A 21812-nucleotide genomic window follows, 5' to 3' on the forward strand; every position below is an offset into this window, starting at 1 on the left:
TCAGCTACAGGAGTATGCAGCTTCTCAAACAAGGTCTCGTGCAACTTGATTATCTTTTAAATGAGGTTGCGTCACAGTCTGACTATCCTGTCAGGACTAAATGGAGGAATGTGTTTTGTTGCAAGGACAGGGTTATATCTTAGGTCAGAGTCAGCTCCTTGTGAGGCAAACAGTACTTTCTCTCTGAAATCAAGTTCTCTGAGTAGGGAATCCTGATGTGTCTTTTGGCTCTTGCGCTGGGTTTAAGAGCTGCATGCAGGTAAAATTCAGTTGCATCTTTTCCCTGGTTATAGGGCCTTGAGATGCACCTCAGGTTTGGCAGGCTGAGTTTTTTTCCTTCCAGCTAGCTCCTGAGCCTCTGTCCAAAACAAACTCTCCTAATTACAGCTTCTGTTCTCTCAGCGTTCCCCTTTCAAATCCTACTTTCAGTTTGATAAATCAAACTGCTTAGCCTCAGTTCATCTATCCTTCTGGTGGGAGTTCCCAATCTATCCTGCTGTTTTTAAATGTATGCAGTGGTGGTGGTGGTGTAGCCGTGTTGGTCCCAGGATATTCGCGAGACAGGTGTGGAAGATACTACCTCTCCCACCTTGTCTGTTACTTTACAGTCTTTCTTTAAAACTGGTTGTTTTCTGGGATAGAGTGACACATTTTCCCCAGGGATTTGTCGTTTAATTTCTCTCATGCTTTTCTGAAACTCTATTTCTAATGACTTTGCAGACCTTCAATTCTTAAAGGGACAAGGCACTGGTAACTCTAACTCTGGTATTCTCATGTGAGCTGCACTTTTACTTATTGGCTAATATCGAAATGTTAAATCAGTCTTATTAAATCTGCTCCCGGATGTGCAACACTGAATAGACTTGTTTCAGAGTAACAGCCGTGTTAGTCTGTATTCGCAAAAGGAAAAGGAGTACTTGTGACACCTTAGAGACGAAGCAATTTATTTGAGCGTAAGCTTTCGTGAGCTACAGCTCACCTCATTGGACTTGGAGTCACAGGGCAATTCCCAGGGTTATTTTTTAAATTCTTATGCCCACATTGCCGTCAATTGGATGTTTCTTACCAATTTTCCAGCTTCCCATTTGGAGAACAGAGAGATCATAATTTTATTTTTAGTAAAGTTCAAAAGGAATGTGGCTTTGTTTTGTTATCTCTTGTTATCCTGCAGCAAACTTCTGGGAATAAGGTTGGCTAGCATGCTCCCTCTGCTGGATGGCTTGCCTGTGGCAGTAGAGCAAAAAACATGCTGATGCAGGGGCAGGGGTTGTCTGGCCTTTCTAATTAACCTTTTTTCATGTAGTCTCTTACTGGTAGTGCCCCCTGTGGCTCACTTTCTGGCTATGCTTTTCTGCCCTGTATGAGCATGTCTGTGTTCCTTTTTATGGGTAGCAGCACAAATTGATATCCCTGTAAACCCCACCCCCTCAGCTCCACACCTTGTGTCCATCCCAACTCTGGGAAGGTATCCATCTCTCAAAAACCACCCTCAGGGTTGGTATCAGAAGTAGGGCCGTTTGTCCTTCCAGTACTCTTCCTCATACAAGCTTTGTGAACAGAGGTCTTGAGTACCCAGATCTGCAAACCTGGCATGTTTTCATCAGCACAAAATTCAGCTTAGGGGTGGGGGGGAAGAAAAGCTTGAGAGTCTGCTGATTTACCATCTTTGAATCAGCTGCTCTCAAAATATCTGTAAAATACTGTTCCAGCCGAAAACGGGTTTACAACCCAAGCACGAGCTGCCACAAGGGAGCTGTGTAAGTTATCCTGTCTGTAGCACAGTGGCCTGCTTTTTTATTTATTGGATTTGTTCATCTCCCAAGTTACAACATTCTCTGAAGACCCACTTGGCTACTTTTTTAGTCTCAAATTCTTTGCTGTGCAAAATAGATCATCCTTAACTGACCTTGGAACTCTTAAAGGTTATGCATTTGTTCTAGAATCTAGCTCATACAGAGTCCCCTCTGCCCACCCCTAATCCTCTATTTCTGTTCACATTGCTGTCCTCTGTCATACAGGTTTGTAAGCTGGGGACCATCTTTGATTCCTTCCACACTTACCCTACACATCCAGGCTATGTTCAAACCCTTCTTTTTTCCCCCCTAATAACACACTCTAACTCTGACCTTTTTCTTTCTGTCCATGCTGTTAAAACTGTAGTCCAAGTCCTAATCTTCCATCTTGACTTCTGTCCTCTCCTCTCTGATTTCCACATTATGCCTTCCCCAACCCCTCCTATCCTTTCAAAATATGACAGCTGGGACTCTATTCTTGCCCATTGCTCAACTATGTCACTCCTCTCTTCAGCTCTCTTGCCTGGTTTCCCCTCTGTAAACACACCCTGTGCAAGTGTCTTGTCCTTCCTGTCTAGGCCTTCATGACTGCCCCCCCTCTGCTTCTCCTGTCTTGTCTCTTATAGGTTTCAGAGTAACAGCCGTGTTAGTCTGTATTCGCAAAAAGAAAAGGAGTACTTGTGGCACCTTAGAGACTAACCAATTTATTAGAGCATAAGCTTTCGTGAGCTACAGCTCACTTCCTCAGATGCATCTGACGCATCTGAGGAAGTGAGCTGTAGCTCACGAAAGCTTATGCTCTAATAAATTGGTTAGTCTCTAAGGTGCCACAAGTACTCCTTTTCTTTTTGTCTCTTATAGTGTCACCCTTGCTGCTTCCTCCTCTGCAAAGGGATGCCAGCCTTGTTCATCCAATTATCAGCTTCTTCTACAGCCATCTGTGTGATTTGTTTTCTGTGCCACCCCTTACGCATGCCGCACCATCCCTGCATCTGAGTGATCTGGATGGTCATTACCTCCTCCTTCAGATTCCCTCCTCAAGACCCATTTCTGCTTTGACCCTCACAAGAATTCAACCAGTCAGCAATGGCTTGTGTGTCTATCAGGACCAGCTAGTTTTATTTTTTTAAATGGCGTTTTCATGAACCATCAAGTAGTGCAGTTGCTCCCTATATCACTACATGCTTTTATTTTCATCCCCCTCATCCCCCTTCCCTCTCTTTGTTTCTCATACTCATTGTGCTCGGTTTCAGAATGCAAGTTCTTGAGGGAGTTACTGTTCATATTTGTTTATATAGCACCTAACACAGTGGGAGGGCCTGATCCTAACTGGGGGTCTCAGAGCTACAACAAAACAGCTAACATGGAAAGACGATGATGCTTAACTTCCAAGCACATATCCGAATTGTACTGTGGACACTCTTAAGACTGAGTCTTTTCATCCCTCTTGTATTTTGCATACCAGTTAATAGTTAACTCATTGGGGCATAGTCACTGAAACCATGAGGTATAAAAAGATTGAGCTGCATGAAAGGAGTAATTGGCCTTCTGAATCTTAGTAGCAAATGGCTGTTCAGTGTACCTGCTTGTGAATTTCAGCAAGGAGTTTGAGAACTTCTGAATTTCCATGTTGTAATTGAAGTTCTTCATGGGACATCAAACAACAATGGCATGGATTTAACTGGATAATTACATTAGTGTCCTAGAATCCTCCAGCTTAACAATACAATGGAGTGATCCCCGGGAAAGGTGCACTTGTAATAAGTAGGTGACTTTTAATTGATTTGTAGTAGAACAGTTCATTCTCAGCATTTTCCATCTCTCTAGGATGAGTAAAATAAGGACATATTCGTCATCTGTTTGGGTCACCAAAAGTGCTCAATGAAAGGGCGTTATGTTTGATTGTAGCTTGTTTTGTTTCATTGTCAGCACTTCCCAAATACTTCTAAACCATTTATTAAAGGGATGTACTTCCTTGCTACTCTGAACCAGTAAGTTGTACGTACTGTGTTTGTCTGTCCAAAACTCACTTGAGGAGTATCAAAACAGTGTCTTGTTCTTGTTTACAAATAGATTAAATTATTTTTTTATTTCTACAGCATAATAGATGTGCCTGGAGCTTTACAGGCAAATACAATAGACCCTTGTCACGCTTACGCTTCAAGTTAGACTAGGTGTAACCAGAAGAGCAGAGTGATATGTGGGAGGAAGAAAAGGGAATTGAAAGATGCACAGAGTGTTACCTTAGTTGCATAAAAGCCATTAGCTTCTTTATTATTTTCTACTGGACTTGGTGTCTGCAGTTTTTTACAGCTAGCAGTTCTTCATTCTTGACTAGTAAAGCCATTGTGCTGGAAATCTGAGTGTGAAAAACCCTATAAAGAGGGCGAGAATGGAGGTCATCTACCCGAAATAAGTGAGCCTTGAGGAAATACCATGAGGAATAGGCTACATCAGGGTTGTGGATGATGTTCCAGGCATGGGCAAAAGCACAGGGTTGTAAGAGGAGATCGCCATGGGATTATCAAGACATGCTGTGTTGGTAGAGCATAGGGTGGAAGTAGGGCAGTTAGGAGAGGAACAAAAAGAGATGTAGGCAAAGGTTGGGAAGGGCCTTGAAAGTGAGGACGAGGAGTTCAAAATTGATGTGGAAGAAGATTGGAATCAATGCAGGAGATTCAGAGGGGGAGTGACAGACCAGTGGGCAAAAAAAAAGTGACAATAGATAAGTAAACAAAGGAATCTCACTCATTAAAAATCTACTAGTGAAAATCATAGACCTGTCAAAGGAAAGTAACAGATGGCATGGCTTTACCAGGGCCTGCGGGTCACTAAGTCATCGGCACCAATCCATCACACATTGGTAAATTGACTGGAATATGCTGCCTTGCCTTAAAGTCTCTTTGTTCCTGAATCAAATACGTGGGGTTGTGTGTGCTGGAATTCCTTTCTGATTGGCTTTTTCTAACTTGCAGCTACTTCATCAGTTCCAACGTCTAAGACAGAAACCTCTCCCTCGCTTCCTACTGCGGGGTCTCTGCCTAGCACGGCGTCCTCCACTGCTTCGCTTCTGCCTTCAGCTCCACAGCACACAGCAGCGTTACCCAGCTTGCCCCAGTCCAGTGACTTGGCCAGCAGCTCACTCTCCCAGTTAAGCAGGTACAGTAGGAGGACAAAGGAAAACGGGTTGAATTTGGGATTAGTGGCAGTGTGCGCAGGATAGAAATGGGTCAGTGTACAAGGTGACTCCAGATAAATGCGGTCCCCTCTCTTGTTTTAACCTGAACTAGGACAGGTATTGATAAGAGATCCAGGATAATGTTTCTGGTTGGAATATATGAACCACATGCTACATATCAGTGGTACTGTGCCCACAGATCTCTGTGCTTGGAGTCTCATAGATTTAGCAGCAATATTGTATTTAAGGATCTGCTGCTTCAGTGTAGCCTATAATGGATTCCAAATGAGACACACACCTTCATTTGGTGTTTCTGCCACCTTATCCACAGCACCAGCTATTAATCTGGCCAGTGGTTTATCCTATAAAAATTCAATTCTTTAGCAGTTGCTTTTCTGACCATTTTAAAATGTTGTAGATGTTTAAATCCTTGATCATCACACATTTAAAGTAAAAAATGCCTACTTTGGGACTGAGGGCTGAGTGGTTCCGAGTGCTTCTTGCTAAGATGTTTCCTTGAGGAAATGTCAGATTGAAGCTCTGGGAAGTTCAGTCCATCACCACTCAGCTCTTCTGTGTCAGCTGTTTGCTTCCCACTGCACATTATTAAAGCTTCTTTCTTGAACAGGTGTCCTCGTGAGTCTATATTAATTATACAAACTACTTATGCTGTTTGACCTCTGCACTTTATTTCTTGAATTTAGGAATGGATTGAACCAGGACCTAATGGGTCTTGTCCATCTCCCAGCTAGTGCATTGTTGTGCCCTACTGGACAGCCAGTGTTGAGTGAAGTCTTACATGACTCAAGTAATTGGAATTATTCCTTTCACCCGAGACTCGATCTCTCATGTTTTTGCTGTACCACCTTTCATCCAAAAGGGATCCAAAGTGCTTCACAAACGATGAGTGAGGCGCCTTGCTAGAAATTTGGGTTGGGGTGTGCATGATGTGGGACAGACTTGGAGTAACCTGAAAAGACAGTGATGCCTGATTTCCAAGCACATATCTGACTTGCATGTGCAGACAGCTCTTGAGTCTGAGTCTTTTCAGTAGTGGACCCCGATGAATCAAAGTGTCGGGGGAATGTGCATTTCGAAAACTACCTGTGCATGACTGAACCATTTCCTTCCTTCTGCCACAGTGTCTCCTCATCCTGGTGGCTGCAGGAGAGAATCATAGAATCATAGAATATCAGGGTTGGAAGGGACCCCAGAAGGTCATCTAGTCCAACCCCCTGCTCAAAGCAGGACCAATTCCCAGTTAAATCATCCCAGCCAGGGCTTTGTCAAGCCTGACCTTAAAAACCTCTAAGGAAGGAGATTCTACCACCTCCCTAGGTAACGCATTCCAGTGTTTCACCACCCTCTTAGTGAAAAAGTTTTTCCTAATATCCAATCTAAACCTCCCCCACTGCAACTTGAGACCATTACTCCTCGTTCTGTCATCTGCTACCATTGAGAACAGTCTAGAGCCATCCTCTTTGGAACCCCCTTTCAGGTAGTTGAAAGCAGCTATCAAATCCCCCCTCATTCTTCTCTTCTGCAGGCTAAACAATCCCAGCTCCCTCAGCCTCTCCTCATAACTCATGTGTTCCAGTCCCCTAATCATTTTTGTTGCCCTTCGCTGGACTCTCTCCAATTTATCCACATCCTTCTTGAAGTGTGGGGCCCAAAACTGGACACAGTACTCCAGATGAGGCCTCACCAATGTCGAATAGAGGGGAACGATCACGTCCCTCGATCTGCTCGCTATGCCCCTACTTATACAGCTATGCCCCTACTTATACAGAGCGGCACTAAAAGTCTTAGTGAAATTGATCTGTACAGCTGCAGAGGTGTGTGCTGGTCCTCCTCCTGGACATGCACCAAAGGGCTTGGTCCTGAATTAGGAACTGTCTGACACTATTAACTTTCAGTCTGGTTATAAACACCACTGGTGCATCTCCAAAGAAAATGCCTGTATTTAATCATGGTCAGGACACTTGTCCTCCTGTCCCTCATTGACATGAATGGGGCTTTCTTAATGCCAGAATTCTGAAGGGAGCATATAGACGTGTGAGTGTGAGCAGACCTGGTTCTGAGCTGCTTTACTCTTCTGGGTGGTTGGCTTTGTTTGTGGTGGTTGCATTTTGTTTGATCCTTATTTTGCTGCGGTGGTATTAGTTTTGGGGTGGGAGGAAAGGTGAAGCTGTTGGTCATTTAAAATGCTTAAAAATAAGCTTTAGACACCTGCCAAGAAGGCTTTTACAGGACAGCTGCTGAAATCTGGTGCTGGTGTCACTGTTAGCACTATAATCTTGGAGGTTGGACTCCTTGATTGAAAACAAGCAGTTATAGGAAGAATGAATTTACTCCCTAAAAGTAGAATCTCTATAAGAGTCCATTTCCACTAGTTAGAAAAACTTTAAGCCTTTTCCCCAGAGATTTAAAGGAGCCTGAAGATAAACTAGCTGAGTTGTGCTGGATGTCGGGGGATAGCCTAACTCAAGGACGAGAAAAGCAAAACAATGCAGTACAAGAAACGAGAGTTGATTTAAAAAGTTAGGGTTAGGAGTTTGAGAATGGCTGGCTTGCCTGAAAATGTAGGAACTGGGAAGACTGTATTCCTTCTGCTGAGGCATCAGAAGATTCACATCTAGCAGGAAGAATGTGGCTTGCTTTTTTCATTTCTGCTAGGAGATTTCTGAGGAGTAAGTCTGCCTCTGAGAACTGTCCTAATGTACGTGAACCGGATAGTGAGAAACAAGCTCCTTACTGTTGCAAAAGGAGCTGATCCTTTGTTATTTCAAGGCTGAGTTCTGTCCTTTATGATTCTACATCTCTCAGGAGATATGAGGCTTTTCCTTTGTAACCAAGATGAGGGATTTAGGTCTTTAAATCATCTGATTAAATGAAGAGTGTACTTTGGCAATCAGGTTTGTGTTTTAAATTCAGAAAGTGGAGACCTGCCTAAAGCAGTGAAGGTTTGAGAGCACAGAAGTTGCTCCTGAATCCGAGCTTGAAGAGTCTACATGACATACAGATACATGCAAACTCCTATTGTTTAGTCTTTTTTATTTTTATTTGAACTACTCTTCCGTTTATCTTCTCACTGTTTCTACCTAGAATTTCTATAGTGAATATTCTGTGTAATGGACACTTTAACATGCTCTGACTCCCTGAGTTTTACTGTGTTTGAATATTTTAAAATGTAATTGGAATTTTTTTATATAAGAGCGACAAGGTGGGTGAGGTAATATCTTATTGGACCAATTTCTGTTGGTGAAAGAGACAAACTTCCAAGTTCCATAGAGCTGCTCTTCAGAGGTTGGTCCAATAAAAGATATTACCTCACCCACACTGTGTCTCTCGAATCCTGGGACCAGTACAGCTAGAACAACACTACAGATAACAATAGAAGATCTGTAGTGTTATGTATGCATATTGGGAGTGATTAAAATGGATTTGGGGGCTCGATGGTGTGATTTCAGTTTGATGCTAGAATTCCCTTTCGGTGTTCTAAGTGACAAATGTTCTTCCTGCTTTTACTTCACCCTTTTTAATATACACTTTTTTGGTCCCTGTTTTCCTGAAGGGGTTGAGACCATTAGCAGACATGTAGTGTTAATACTCTGGAATGTTCATTAGTGGGGTCAGTATTATGCAGTTGAATTCAGAAGGGATTCTATTTCTTCTTATAAATGGCTTGTAGTCATTGCTTTGGCAACCCCATAAGAAACTTTTACTCATTTAAAACTCATAGAAATTTACAAACTCTAATGAACAATGTTTTCATGTCAGTCACAATGGCTTTCTTATAACACTGAGAGGAGAGTAGTTAATTGCCATTCTCCATTGTAAGAAGACCTTTGACTTTGTGTTGCTTTTGATTCCAGAACTGGTTTTCTGTATATCTCAATAACTTCTTTTTAGTGCTAAAATAAAACACTAAAACATTAAGAAGTATTTTTAAATGCTTTTATAATGTTCAGTTGTGAGAAATTTCAGGATGATTAGTCTGTTTAGTTTAGTTTTATTGATTAACCCTTTAAAATTTGTCTTTCTAGTTCCCTCTCCAATCATCAGAGCAGCCTCTCCTCTGCTGCAGTGCTGTCTGCGAGCACCTCACATGCGGTAAGTCCCGTTTGCATCATAACAGCTATTTAGTCTACACTGTTGTCTGCAGTGTTGAAATGTGTTCTTGACTGATGCCAAACAATGTGTTCCGCTTTGCATTTAGCTGTGACACTCTGAGTACGTTTCCCAGACTGGAAGAAGAGCTCTGTGTAAGCTCGAAAGCTGGTCTCTCTCACCAACAGTAGTTGTTCCAATAAAAGATATCACCTCACCCACCTTGTCTCATTAAATCTGCAGTCAGCTTTCCTGATAAAAGTTTAAGATGCCTGTCAAGCTATCTGGAGTGGGACCAGTCTCAGACTGCTAAGAAGCAGGGCACAAATTTCAAACTGGTTGTGAATTCTATCCTTAGATTTCACCAACAAAGTATCACGTGTAAACTCCTAAAGCACTGTTACAGCCTTAACATGGAGTCACCGACAGTCCCCTTGGGTACTCTGGTGTGTCTTGCCATCCATGCAAGCGTGCCTTTGTGAGAGATGGTCCTTTACACCAAAAATAACAATATTTAGGTTGCTCCCAGTCCCAAAGGGGACTTACCCAAGTCAATTGCACTTTAAGTTCTATACCAAAGATAACACTTGTAGCCAATCCTATATAATACACTTAAGAAAAATAAATGAGTTATTTACAAGGTTAAAGCAGGTAAACATACACACAAATGAATTCGTATTAAGTTCCAAAAGGTGATAGAAGCTCCTATTATAAGCAAGCTCTCTAAGTCCTTCAGGGCTAACCCACGCCAAGCATTGGGGATCTTTTGCTTCTGATTAGTATTCCTTGCCCTTCAGAGTCCAACCAGCATAAAAGACCAGTTCCTTCATGTCAGGAATTTTTATTCTCTTCCTCCCAGAGTTCAAGCTGATGGGATGAACTCATGCACACATCTCCTCTTCATGGGGGTGGGAGGAGGAATGCACTTAGCAAAGTTTTTGTCCTTTGATGTTTCACAGTGGCGCGTTTGGTTTCAGTGAGCCTTCTTGTGTACAGGACCTAACACCTTCTATAGGAAGCCAGCCTTTACATTAGTTAATGCTTCTTTCCTGTTTGGTGAGTTACAGTTAGAGGTTTACAGTGCAAACATTTAACATTTGTACCCCATGTTATTAGGTTATATTAAGTGAGATTAATACATGCAACATCCTACATGCTTTTCATAAAGTCTAAACACTAAACATATTTTTATAAATCTAATACCTATTTTAATAACACTAACACACAGGTGAGCCAGACTGGTTTCCAGCTATGCATTCATCAGTGTTTGGTTGGGCCTAGGCATGAGCTGACACCTGGTCTGCCAGTGTCACAATGCCTTTTTAAAGTGTTACCACCCACGAGAGACTGAGACAAGTGCTTTATCTCACTAGGGAAGAGGGGGAATTTCCCAGCTCGCTAGTGGTATAAACATCTTGTCTTTATTGCTGATGGCTCATGATTGATTGGACATTAAAGCTGTCAATGGTCTAGCACTGAATTTTGCCCATCCTGCTCCTCAGACAAATGTAACCCCAGAGGAAACTTCCACATAAGGGAATAGAGAGAGACATTAAAAAGTCATAGTAAAGTGGCTGTTTGAAGCTGCTCCGAAGTTTTGAATGTTATTGCTAACCTCGGTGGAGTTGAGTTAGCAGGCAGTGTGCAAATGACACGGTCTGAGGTGTGTGAAGAACACCATGTAATACGTGATTCTGGAATCTGTTGCATGGGTATTACTGTCATAGTTTGTTTCTGGTAACAAGACAACCAGTATTGAATAAATGTGGTGCTACTAGAGCTGAACAGAAAGACGGTTGCTGTCTTGTTCTGTGGTGGGCTGCCCCTCTGTATGCAACTCCAAAATGGCGCATGGATTGGTTATGGTTAGTACACGGCTTTTCTGTATGGGTTCCGTATATGTAGCACTCCAGTAAGTGTGTTAGAAACCATTACATCACCCCTAGTCAGCAAGTACAGTAAAAGCTGTTTTATCTGGCATGTTGGGAGAGTGGGGGGTGCCCGTTAGTGAAAAATGCCGGTTAACTAAGAGGGGGAGAGTTCGGGAGAGGGTGCAAGTCTGGGGGCACGAGATAGGGTGTGGAGCATGGGCTCTGGGTGGGGGTTTGTGTGTGGGAGGAGGTTTGGGGTGCAAGAGGAGGTGTGGGGCACCAGATCCGTGGACCGCTTACCTCAGGCATCTCCCTGCAAGTGGCGACCTGTCGTGGCTGCTCCTAGGCGGAGGCACGGCAGGCAGCTCTGGGGGCTGCCCTGGCCCCACCCCGAGCACTGGCTCTGCACCTCCCATTGGCTGGGAACCACGGACAATGGGAGCTGTGGGGGCAGCGCCAGGCATAGAGCTGCCTAGGAGCGCCTCCGCCTGGGAGCAGCCAGAACAGGTCGCCGCCTGCGGGGAGCCACCAAGGTGAGCAGCCCACAGATCCATGCCCCAAGTCCCCTCCCACATCCAAACTCCCTCCCAGAGCCCGCGCTCCGCACCCCCTCACGCACCCCAACCTCCTGCCAGCCCTGCGCCAACCGGACTATAAACGGGTGTTTCAATAAATATCAGAAATGCTGGTTTATAGAGCTTCCCAGTTGAAGTGCCAGATAAAACAGCTTTTACTGTACCTTGAAATCTCTTACTTAGCAGAACGATCCCTCTTCCCATTCTTTGCTGAGCTTTAGCTTTGCCATTATGGCACTTATATTGCTCTCTGGCACTATACTGCAAGCAGTACCCTATCTGGCTTGCATATCAGTTTAACACATCTCCATTACCACTAAGGGCATCACGGTTTTTAAGTTTGTATTTCTCTTTTAATTTCTGCAAGTGGCCTGAAGAAATTCTATTAGCATGTGCCCTTTAAAGCAAATATCCTTTTCCTTAGATAAACCCCATGACGCTTGCAAAGATAACACAAGTGTGACCTTATCTAAGTTAAAGGATCATTCTGTTGAGAGCCAAAATGACCATATTTAACACACTAAAAAAAACAACTGAACCACAGATATATAATTCCAAGTTCCAACTCAGGCCTGATGACTTGCATTTCATTCTCATGGTATAGGTTTATAGAACCTCTTAATGGATTTATAACCTTTGGCTCACTGTTCCTTGTTGAGTATGTGTATAAAACGGATGATAACGCTAGGATTCTCTTGCACATGCTGCTGCTGCCTACAAGGTCGGGTGGTGGTTTTACTCAGGTGTTTTGCAGTGTGGTTTGTCTGCTCTGTGATCCCCATTCTTTTTGTCTCCTTTCTAGCACACCAGTGCTGAGAGCACAGCTTCACTCCAGCCCTCAACAACCTTTTCAACTGCTTCAACCTCAGCCACTAGCACCATATCCTCGGTTGTCAGCATGGCAAGCAGTATGAACACTACGAACAGCCTTGGCCTGAGCGTTACCAGCGTGTCTATGCCAGCTGCTTCTACACGGGCAGCTCCCTTAGTGTCTTCAGGTTCGCAATATTAACAAATCACATGAATAGACAGAGGACCTCAGTCTGCAGGGTTGTCAGTTGAGCACCACGCCAGCAATAACTACGCCAAGAAATATACACTCTTTAAAGACTTGCATTTTTCAGCATGCTTTACTTGCTGGCCTATGAAATAAAGTTGCCTGCTTTTATGTGTTGGGAATATTTGATGGGTAATGATTAGCATTTATGTAGCATGTTCCATCTTCAGAAAGCTTTAGAGATAATAACCAGAGCTGCTCCTGATTTAGTAAATGTGGACCTGTAGAGAATTGGTTTGCAAACTAAGCAACATGATCAGCTCTTGGCTTTATTCACATTAGCTTTTACTTCTCACTCTCCCCCTGCAGTCCAAGTTCATGTGGCAGTATCAGAATCCACTGCAATTCCAGCCTTCATTACCCCATGGCAAAGCACTGCTGCCTTGGCGACTGCAGAGAGGAGGCTCTGGATTCATGTGTTGCCCATGCCACTGCAAATGGCTCTGCTGGGAAAAAGAATACCCGAAACTGCCAGGGCTATTCATTTTGTATGGTGGTGGCAAGACTCATCTTTTTCGGAGACGGGAGATGAGTTGTCTTGTGCTTAAATGGAAGCAGTACTGAAGTTCAGTGCTGGCTTTGCAGTCCGCTTTAGCTGCCAAAAGGAAATGTGATGGGTCGGGATATCTCTTAGGTGAAGGAACGGGACATTCTGCCTGAATCATATGCACAGGTGTTTCTCTCTCCCCCTTCCACTTGTACTGCCAGTGGAGATTCTAATGACTGGCCAGACAAAGTGCATTACTCCCCCCGTGGTCCTCAGCACAGCCCTGCTTCATAGCATGACATCCAAGCCGCATTATGACCTCTCCTCTTCGCTCTTCCTAGCTATAGCTGAAGCCAGCAGTACCCACAAAAGAGAGCTATTATGATGATATGATGTTGATGACAAGTGATTTCCAGCCGATTGTGTGGGTTTGGGGGGTGGGGAATGCTATCTGTTGCAGTGAGAATGAGGCTTGGACTCTTCCTCTGAAAAGGGACTAGGGGAGGGAGCAATGGGTCCGTAACCCTTTCCATCATTTCAGACTCCTACTAACCTGAGAACTAATCCACCAAACCCAGACTGATCTTTGGGATGGGACCATGTTCTGTACCTCTGAGCCCGTGTAGGATCTTTATCTCTTCGTATGTCCAGTCCCTTAGCTAGCAAGATGTCTGTTATAGTATTCAGGCCCTCTTTCAGGTATTGTTAGCTTCCAGTTTTTATTCACCATTCCTCTTTAGCAAATCTCTGCTGTCTAGACACTGTGATAGTTCAGCCTTCAGGGCAGGCCAGCAAACTTGTCTCAGGGCTGAAGCCTTTAGTTTATGAGGCTTGTTAAAATTTTTGTATTTTGATTCTACAGGCAAAGCTCCCCCCAACCTGCCCCAAGGTGTACCACCCTTGTTGCATAACCAGTATATTGTGGGACCTGGAGGACTCCTGCCTGCCTACCCAGTAAGCAACTTCATTGTACCTGCCCTAGATTACTTAACTCCTTGGTGCCAAAGGGTCCTCCAGACCCACCACTGTCTATGCCAGCGTGTGTCTTTTTTTGGCATGTGCTGCGTGTGGAATCCTGGACTCCTTGCTCCAGGTGCTGAAGGGTATGGGAAGTATTCCCATACTGTGCAGGTTTCCAATTCATTGCTAAATTCAAAACTGACTTTGAAAATCCTTGATTACAGATTTGATTCTGCTTCCACTGAAAAATGGGAGTTTCCCCAGGGACTTAAATGGGATTAGTATTAGGCCCTTTCAGTTGAAATGGAATCATCTGAGTTAAATGTTTGACTTTCTAGGGTAGATTGGGTGTGCTGTGCTCAAAACCAGATACCTGTCCTGTCACCCGTATTTTCAGATAGATGTCAGCATGCCTTGGGACAGACTTCATCTCCGGGCTGCACAGTCTAGTCTCCTCAGTTGGACACTCTGTCCTACCACTCGTTCTCTTCCTCCTTCACCGAAGGGGGGGAATAGTCATTCCTCAGTTCTAACCTAGAAATGAACGATTGTGTCTTGCAAACTGAAGGCCTGTTCACTGACTCTTGGAGCACCATGTACCGGGGAGCAATAATAGCAAACAATGCAGTTAAGAGGGTTGATTAACTCCTAGTTCTGAATGTCTTGTGGTTCAGTGTCTAGTAAACCCTGTGCCCTTGAGAACTGTACTGACTACACAGTCTTCAGACCTCAAATCTCAGAGTGCCAATGATGATGGGAAAATGAGGGTTTGTAATTGACATGTCAACCAAACTTTAACTGTGCTAGCCCTTGGAAATAGAACTTGATCGTACAAGATCTGCGATAGCCTGGTGTTTTTAAAATTTGCTGGGTCTAGATTAATCTCTGTCTTAAAACCCACAGATAGGCCAATATTAGCGAAAAGTGTTACAATGTCGTTGTATTTTTATCTGTCTTCAAGCAGATCTACGGTTATGACGATCTTCAGATGCTCCAATCCAGGCTGCCAATGGTAAGTACATGAAACAGATGGCTTGCTTTCACTGTGAGTTAATCTTTCAGAGTAGTCGTTCTGCCCAGCAGAAACCACTTCAGTTTATGGTGATTTTTAAGAGCTTTCCTTGAGGCTGTCCTACTTCGATGAAGCTGTTGCTGATGTATTCTGGCTGCTCAAGTATCTCCTTTCAGTGCGATTACCTAGAAGGTGTAAGTTCCTTAAGGTTCTTCTTCGAGTAACACTCCTATGGGTACTCCATTTCCGGTGCACATGTGCTTCTCGAACCCCTGATTGGAGATTTCTAGCTAGCTGGGACTTTTCAGCTCTCACACATGCCTTATGCCTCCTTGTCTCAGGCCATGTCTACGCTACAGGGGGGATGATCGATCTAAGTCAGGGGTGGGCAAACTTTTTGGCCTGAGGGCCACATCGGGGAATAGAAATTGTAGGGTAGCCCATGAATGCTCACAGAATTGGGGTTAGGGTGCAGGAAGGGGTGAGGGCTCTGGTTGGAGGTGTGGGCTATGGGGTAGGGTTGGGGATGAGAGGTTTGGGGTGCAGGAGGGTGCTCCATGCTGGGATCAAGGGATGTGGAGAGCGGGAGGGGATCAGGGCTGGGGCAGGGGGTTGGGGCATGGGGAGAGGCTCAGGGGTCCAGGCTCCACGTGGCGCTTACCTCAAGCAGCTTCTGGAAGCAGTGGCATGTCCCTTCTCTGGCTCCTAGGCATGGAGGGCCTGCGACCCTCGGAGTGGGGTGATGCCACGGCTTCCGGGAGCTGCTTGAGGTAAGCACCGTGTGGAGCCTGCACCCATGGTGCAGCCCCCGACCTGACACACTGGCTGGAGCAATGGAGCAGGGCCAAGCCACGTGGTGCAACCCCCAAACCAGCTCCCCAGTAGGAGCTCGTGGGACGATTTAAAACCACTCGCGGGCTGTAGTTTGCCCACCCTGATCTAAGTTATGCAATTTCAGCTACGAGAATAACATAGCTAAAGTCGACGTTCATAGATCTACTTACGGGGGGGTCCACACTACGCGCGCTTCTCGTTCAGGTGAAGTACAGGAGTCGGTGGGAGAGTGATCTGCGATCGATTTAGTGGGTCTTCACTAGACCCATTAAATCGACCGCTGATGCATTGATCACCGCATGTTGATCGCCCAATAAGTGTAGACAAGCCCTCAGGCACCGAGGCTATGTAGTGGTGTGCGGGTGAACTGCCCTCAGTTCCTTCTCTACTGCCTCGGCCTAGAGCGTACTTGGCCTTCTGTTTTTATTGCAGTTAGGTAGATTATTGTTGTAGGTTAGTGTTTAGAATTTACTACAGTTAGTTAATTTTTAGGTGTGAGGATTGTCTTTCTTTTCCTCCAGGCAACTTGTCTTCTCTTGGCGGGGCATTACTGGCTCACCAGGCTTCAAATGCTGCCTGTCTTGCTGGGAGGCTATACCGATAAGCAATGGGCACTCCAAATGTGTCTGTTGCCTGGGGCAGTCCCATGTCTCTTAGGAGTGTTTCTTTTGCTTGGCACTTAAGTCCAGAGCAAGGAAGAACAGGGAGATAAAGCTCAGTCTGTTAGCCATAGAACAATCTCTTCAACCCATCCTCTGAGCTAGATCAGGAGATTCTCCTCTCTCCCCCATATATCCATCCCCAGACAGATCTGGCACCCTGTCAGCCTCTGGGCATGCTTGCCTAAGCAAGAGAAGTCTTTGGAGCCCACTGGGAAGACTCCCAGAAAGAGAACCATGGACTCCCACTCTAAGGAGCAAGATCCCTGTTGAGATGCTTGGTGTCTCAGAGTACCATTGAGGCCTAGGACTCTTCCTCCGGTACCAACATGACTGTGAAGCCCCGGAGTTCCCAGAACAAGAAGCATGGCTCCGATAGCGTACTGGTACCCTCCACCAGTAAGGAAGGCAAGCACAGGATACCATCAAGTTCTGCCTCGCCATCAGTACCTATGCATCCCACTTGGCCATTGGTGCCATCATGCGCCTTAAGCCAGCTTTCGGTACCAATGCAAGCAGCTAAGCTAGGGGTGCCTGTGCAAGCCATACCCTCGGTACTAAGGAAGCAACAGCGCCAGACATCTACAGTTCCAGCGGTATGCCCATCATTGTCAGGACTGTCGGCTTCAGCTACAGCGACCTCACTTATGGTATCGGTACTGGGGTCCTTTCTAATACCACAGAAATTCTGATACTCGAGGGAACTCTTGGTGTCGGATGAACCAGAGTCCATCAGAGTTGTTGACAGGTACTGAGCATCTCTCGGTACCAACAGCGTGGTCTCTGAGCGGCCATAGAATCATAGAATCTCAGGGTTGGAAGGGACCCCAGAAGGTCATCTAGTCCAACCCCCTGCTCGAAGCAGGACCAATTCCCAGTTAAATCATCCCAGCCAGGGCTTTGTCAAGCCTGACCTTAAAAACCTCTAAGGAAGGAGATTCTACCACCTCCCTAGGTAACGCATTCCAGTGTTTCACCACCCTCTTAGTGAAAAAGTTTTTCCTAATATCCAATCTAAACCTCCCCCACTGCAACTTGAGACCATTACTCCTCGTTCTGTCATCTGCTACCATTGAGAACAGTCTAGAGCCATCCTCTTTGGAACCCCCTTTCAGGTAGTTGAAAGCAGCTATCAAATCCCCCCTCATTCTTCTCTTCTGCAGGCTAAACAATCCCAGCTCCCTCAGCCTCTCCTCATAACTCATGTGTTCCAGTCCCCTAATCATTTTTGTTGCCCTTCGCTGGACTCTCCAATTTATCCACATCCTTCTTGAAGTGTGGGGCCCAAAACTGGACACAGTACTCCAGATGAGGCCTCACCAATGTCAAATAGAGGGGAACGATCACGTCCCTCGATCTGCTCGCTATGCCCCTACTTATACATCCCAAAATGCCATTGGCCTTCTTGGCAACAAGGGCACACTGCTGACTCATATCCAGCTTCTCGTCCACTGTCACCCCTAGGTCCTTTTCCGCAGAACTGCTGCCTAGCCATTCGGTCCCTAGTCTGTAGCTGTGCATTGGGTTCTTCCGTCCTAAGTGCAGGACCCTGCACTTATCCTTATTGAACCTCATCAGATTTCTTTTGGCCCAATCCTCCAATTTGTCTAGGTCCTTCTGTATCCTATCCCTGCCCTCCAGCGTATCTACCACTCCTCCCAGTTTAGTATCATCTGCAAATTTGCTGAGAGTGCAATCCACACCATCCTCCAGATCATTTATGAAGATATTGAACAAAACCGGCCCCAGGACCGACCCTTGGGGTGCTCCACTTGATACCGGCTGCCAACTAGATATGGAGCCATTGGTCACTACCCGTTGAGCCCGACAATCTAGCCAGCTTTCTACCCACCTTATAGTGCATTCATCCAGCCCATACTTCCTTAACTTGCTGACAAGAATACTGTGGGAGACCGTGTCAAAAGCTTTGCTAAAGTCAAGAAACAATACATCCACTGCTTTCCCTTCATCCACAGAACCAGTAATCTCATCATAAAAGGCGATTAGATTAGTCAGGCATGACCTTCCCTTGGTGAATCCATGCTGGCTGTTCCTGATCACTTTCCTCTCATGCAAGTGCTTCAGGATTGATTCTTTGAGGACCTGCTCCATGATTTTTCCAGGGACTGAGGTGAGGCTGACTGGCCTATAGTTCCCAGGATCCTCCTTCTTCCCTTTTTTAAAGATTGGCACTACATTAGCCTTTTTCCAGTCATCCGGGACTTCCCCGGTTCGCCACGAGTTTTCAAAGATAATGGCCAATGGCTCTGCAATCACTGCCGCCAATTCCTTCAGCACTCTCGGATGCAACTCGTCCGGCCCCATGGACTTGTGCACGTCCAGCTTTTCTAAATAGTCGCTAACCACCTCTATCTCCACAGAGGGCTGGCCATCTCTTCCCCATTTTGTGATGCCCAGCGCAGCAGTCTGGGAGCTGACCTTGTTAGTGAAAACAGAGGCAAAAAAAGCATTGAGTACATTAGCTTTTTCCACATCCTCTGTCACTAGGTTGCCTCCCTCATTCAGTAAGGGGCCTACACATTCCTTGGCTTTCTTCTTGTTGCCAACATACCTGAAGAAACCCTTCTTGTTACTCTTGACATCTCTAGCTAGCTGCAGCTCCAAGTGCGATTTGGCCCTGCTGATATCATTCCTACATGCCCGAGCAATATTTTTATACTCTTCCCTGGTCATATGTCCAACCTTCCACTTCTTGTAAGCTTCTTTTTTATGTTTAAGATCCGCTAGGATTTCACCATTAAGCCAAGCTGGTCGCCTGCCATATTTACTATTCTTTCGACTCATTGGGATGGTTTGTCCCTGTAACCTCAACAGGGATTCCTTGAAATACAGCCAGCTCTCCTGGACTCCTTTCCCCTTCAAGTTAGTCCCCCAGGGGATCCTGGCCATCCGTTCCCTGAAGGAGTCGAAGTCTGCTTTCCTGAAGTCCAGGGTCCGTATGCCATCCTGTGGCATCTTCAACAGCTGCCTCACTCCCCCCATGGGAGGATATGGAGGAAGACAACTTCCAAATGGTCTCTTTGACTTCAGTGATGGGTTTTCCTACATACCCATTTGGGAATCTGCTTTTGGTCAGTTGCAGGGAGGACCTTGTGGGTCACCAAGGGAAATGGAACCAGCCTTGCATGCTAATCCTGCTTTCTTATAGAGCACTGCAATGGCTATATTGGGACCCATGGGCTGACTGTCGGTAGCAATGTACCAAACCACTGGTACAGTCCCTCAGGGAGACCAGGCTTTCATATCTTCCCCTCCCTATCGACCACCCCCACAGCAGGAGACATTTGAGGAGCAGGAGAGTAGGGCAGATAAAGAAGCAACTCCTCAGACTCCCATTTCATTGTTGTTGCAGGATGAGGCCTTTATGCCTCCACCACCTTCCATGGCCAACGACTTCAGGCAGCTTCAGGACCTCATTAGAAGGGTAGCAGACACTCAGCAGATCATTCTGGAGGAAGTCAAGGAACTGCAACACAAACTGCTGAATACTTTGCAGTCAGCTACACCCTCCAGAGTGGTGCTACCTATTAATGAGACTCTCCTCACCTGGCTAAGATGGTGTGGCAAGCACCTGCCACTATTCCACCAATGTGCAAAAAGGTGGATAAGAAACACTGTGTGCTTAAGGATTCTGACCACCACCTAACTCCCTAGTGGTGGATGCGGTGAATGAACAGGATAGGTGGCACTTTTCAAGATCTACCCTCATGACAAGGATCAAAAGTGGCTGGATCTCTTTGGATGAAATTCGTACTTGTCCTCAACCCTGCAGTTCTGGATCACAAACTATTAGGTGGTCATATCCAAATACTACTTTACTAATTACAACAGGCTTGCAGCCTTTACTGAAAGCTGGCACACGACTTAGAGAAGCAATTCCAGTCCATAGTTATGGAGTTATTCTCTCCAAATATCCCTATATGTTGTAGGCACTGCTGCCAGATCTATTGCCACAGCGAGGTAGTTATGCTCAGGATGTCATGACTCCAACTTTCAGGGTTTCCAAGAGAGGTTCAAAACACAGTAGAGGACTTCTCTTTTGATGGTCATAAGCTCTTCTCAGAGACAATGTTCCTGCACATCTTGAAGGGCTCCAGGGCTGCCCTGTGTTCCCTAGGCATTGGACACGCCTACAAGCAAGAAACGTTTCAGTCGTTTGAGTGCCCAGAGGTCATGGCCTGTTGAGTTCTTGGGGTACCTTAGACCTTGGGAAGGTTTTAGAAAGAAGGAGAGATTTCAGAGGAATAGAGCTGCTCAACTGCCTTCCACCACCACCCAGGCATCATCTAAACAGCAGTTTTGATAGGTTGGTCACGGGTTCAAATCCTCCCACTCCTGGATGTACAGTGGGGCCTTTTAGCCCACTTCTCTCCCTTTGGGGAGTACCTTGTCCATTTTCACCTGGAACCACAGACTAGTGGGTCTTGGAGGTGATAACATTGAGCTATACCATCCATTTTATGTCACTCTCTCCCTTCCACTCCCCTTCCCATCCCTCTTCAGGGATCCCTCTCATGAGCTTCTGTTGAAGCAAGAGGTGGACTCTCTCCTCTGACAGGAGCAGTAGAACTGGTCCCCTTCCCTTCTATTCAAAATATTTCCTAGTGCCAAGGAAGGACAGAGGTTGGAGGCTGATTGTAGATCGAAGACTGTTGAACAATCTTGTAAAGCCTCAGAAATTCAGGCTGGTGATTCCGGCAACTATAATTCCTTTACTGGATGAAGGGGATTGCTTTTTGGCCCTCGACCTACAAGACGCCTACTTTCCATATAACTATATGCCCGCCGCACAGGAAATACCTACTATTCGCCATGAGCCAAGATCATTTCCGGTATCAAGTACTCTCCTTCAGCCTCTCCTCGGCCTCAAGGATGTTTTCAAAGGTTCTAGCGGTCGTGGTTGCCTGCTGCAGGAAGTGATCCTGATCTTCCCATACCTTCACGACTGGTTACTCACCGGCTGCTCCTTTGAGGCAGTGTTGGCTTCCACCCACATGGCTCTTGCTCTGTTCCAGGTGTTGGGCCTTCAGCTGAAAATAAAGAAATCCATGCTGGTACCAGTACAAAGGATACAGTTTATAGGGTTGTACTTGGATTCATTGACAGCCAAAGTATACCTCCCTTTAGACAGATTTATGATCTTGTCAAGTCTGGCAGAACATTTCAGAGGACCACAATAAGGAATTGTCTTCAACTCTTGGGCCATATGGTAGCTTACACCCTTGTGGCCAATCACACAAGGCAGTGCCTCCGCT

The 21812-nt window shown here is 45.5% G+C and overlaps 2 protein-coding genes and 2 non-coding genes across 10 annotated transcripts in view; 3 read left to right on the plus strand and 1 right to left on the minus strand.

Moving 5' to 3' along the window:
* Positions 1-21812, plus strand: part of UBAP2 (ubiquitin associated protein 2) — a 136219-nt gene that overhangs the window by 97197 nt on the left and 17210 nt on the right. For 4 of the 6 annotated variants that reach the window (XM_073343389.1, XM_073343392.1, XM_073343394.1 and 1 more), the window contains exons 18-22: positions 4769-4952; positions 9018-9084; positions 12330-12525; positions 13934-14025; positions 14993-15043. In XM_073343389.1, the coding sequence (XP_073199490.1) occupies positions 4769-4952; positions 9018-9084; positions 12330-12525; positions 13934-14025; positions 14993-15043 (590 nt within the window). The remainder of the gene's footprint in view (positions 1-4768; positions 4953-9017; positions 9085-12329; positions 12526-13933; positions 14026-14992; positions 15044-21812) is intronic. The other 2 variants (XM_073343390.1, XM_073343391.1) reach the window with 1 other exon arrangement.
* The window catches only part of LOC140911093 (interferon beta-like), a 116497-nt gene that overhangs the window by 86390 nt on the left and 8295 nt on the right, over positions 1-21812 (minus strand). Inside the window, exon 2 of one of the 2 annotated variants that reach the window (XM_073343401.1) lies at positions 21362-21587. The gene's annotated coding sequence lies outside the window, so the exon portion shown is untranslated. Of the gene's footprint in view, positions 1-21361; positions 21588-21812 lie in introns of those variants that run through there. The other variant, XM_073343402.1, reaches the window with a different exon arrangement.
* LOC140912184 (small nucleolar RNA SNORD121A) lies at positions 3156-3236 on the plus strand. The gene has a single exon (XR_012159261.1). It is a non-coding gene; the product is annotated as a small nucleolar RNA SNORD121A (small nucleolar RNA).
* On the plus strand, positions 5941-6023 carry LOC140912183 (small nucleolar RNA SNORD121A). Its single transcript, XR_012159260.1, has one exon. It is a non-coding gene; the product is annotated as a small nucleolar RNA SNORD121A (small nucleolar RNA).

Source organism: Lepidochelys kempii, chromosome 5 (assembly GCF_965140265.1).
Source record: "Lepidochelys kempii isolate rLepKem1 chromosome 5, rLepKem1.hap2, whole genome shotgun sequence".
In the NCBI taxonomy this organism is placed as follows: Eukaryota; Metazoa; Chordata; order Testudines; family Cheloniidae; genus Lepidochelys; species Lepidochelys kempii.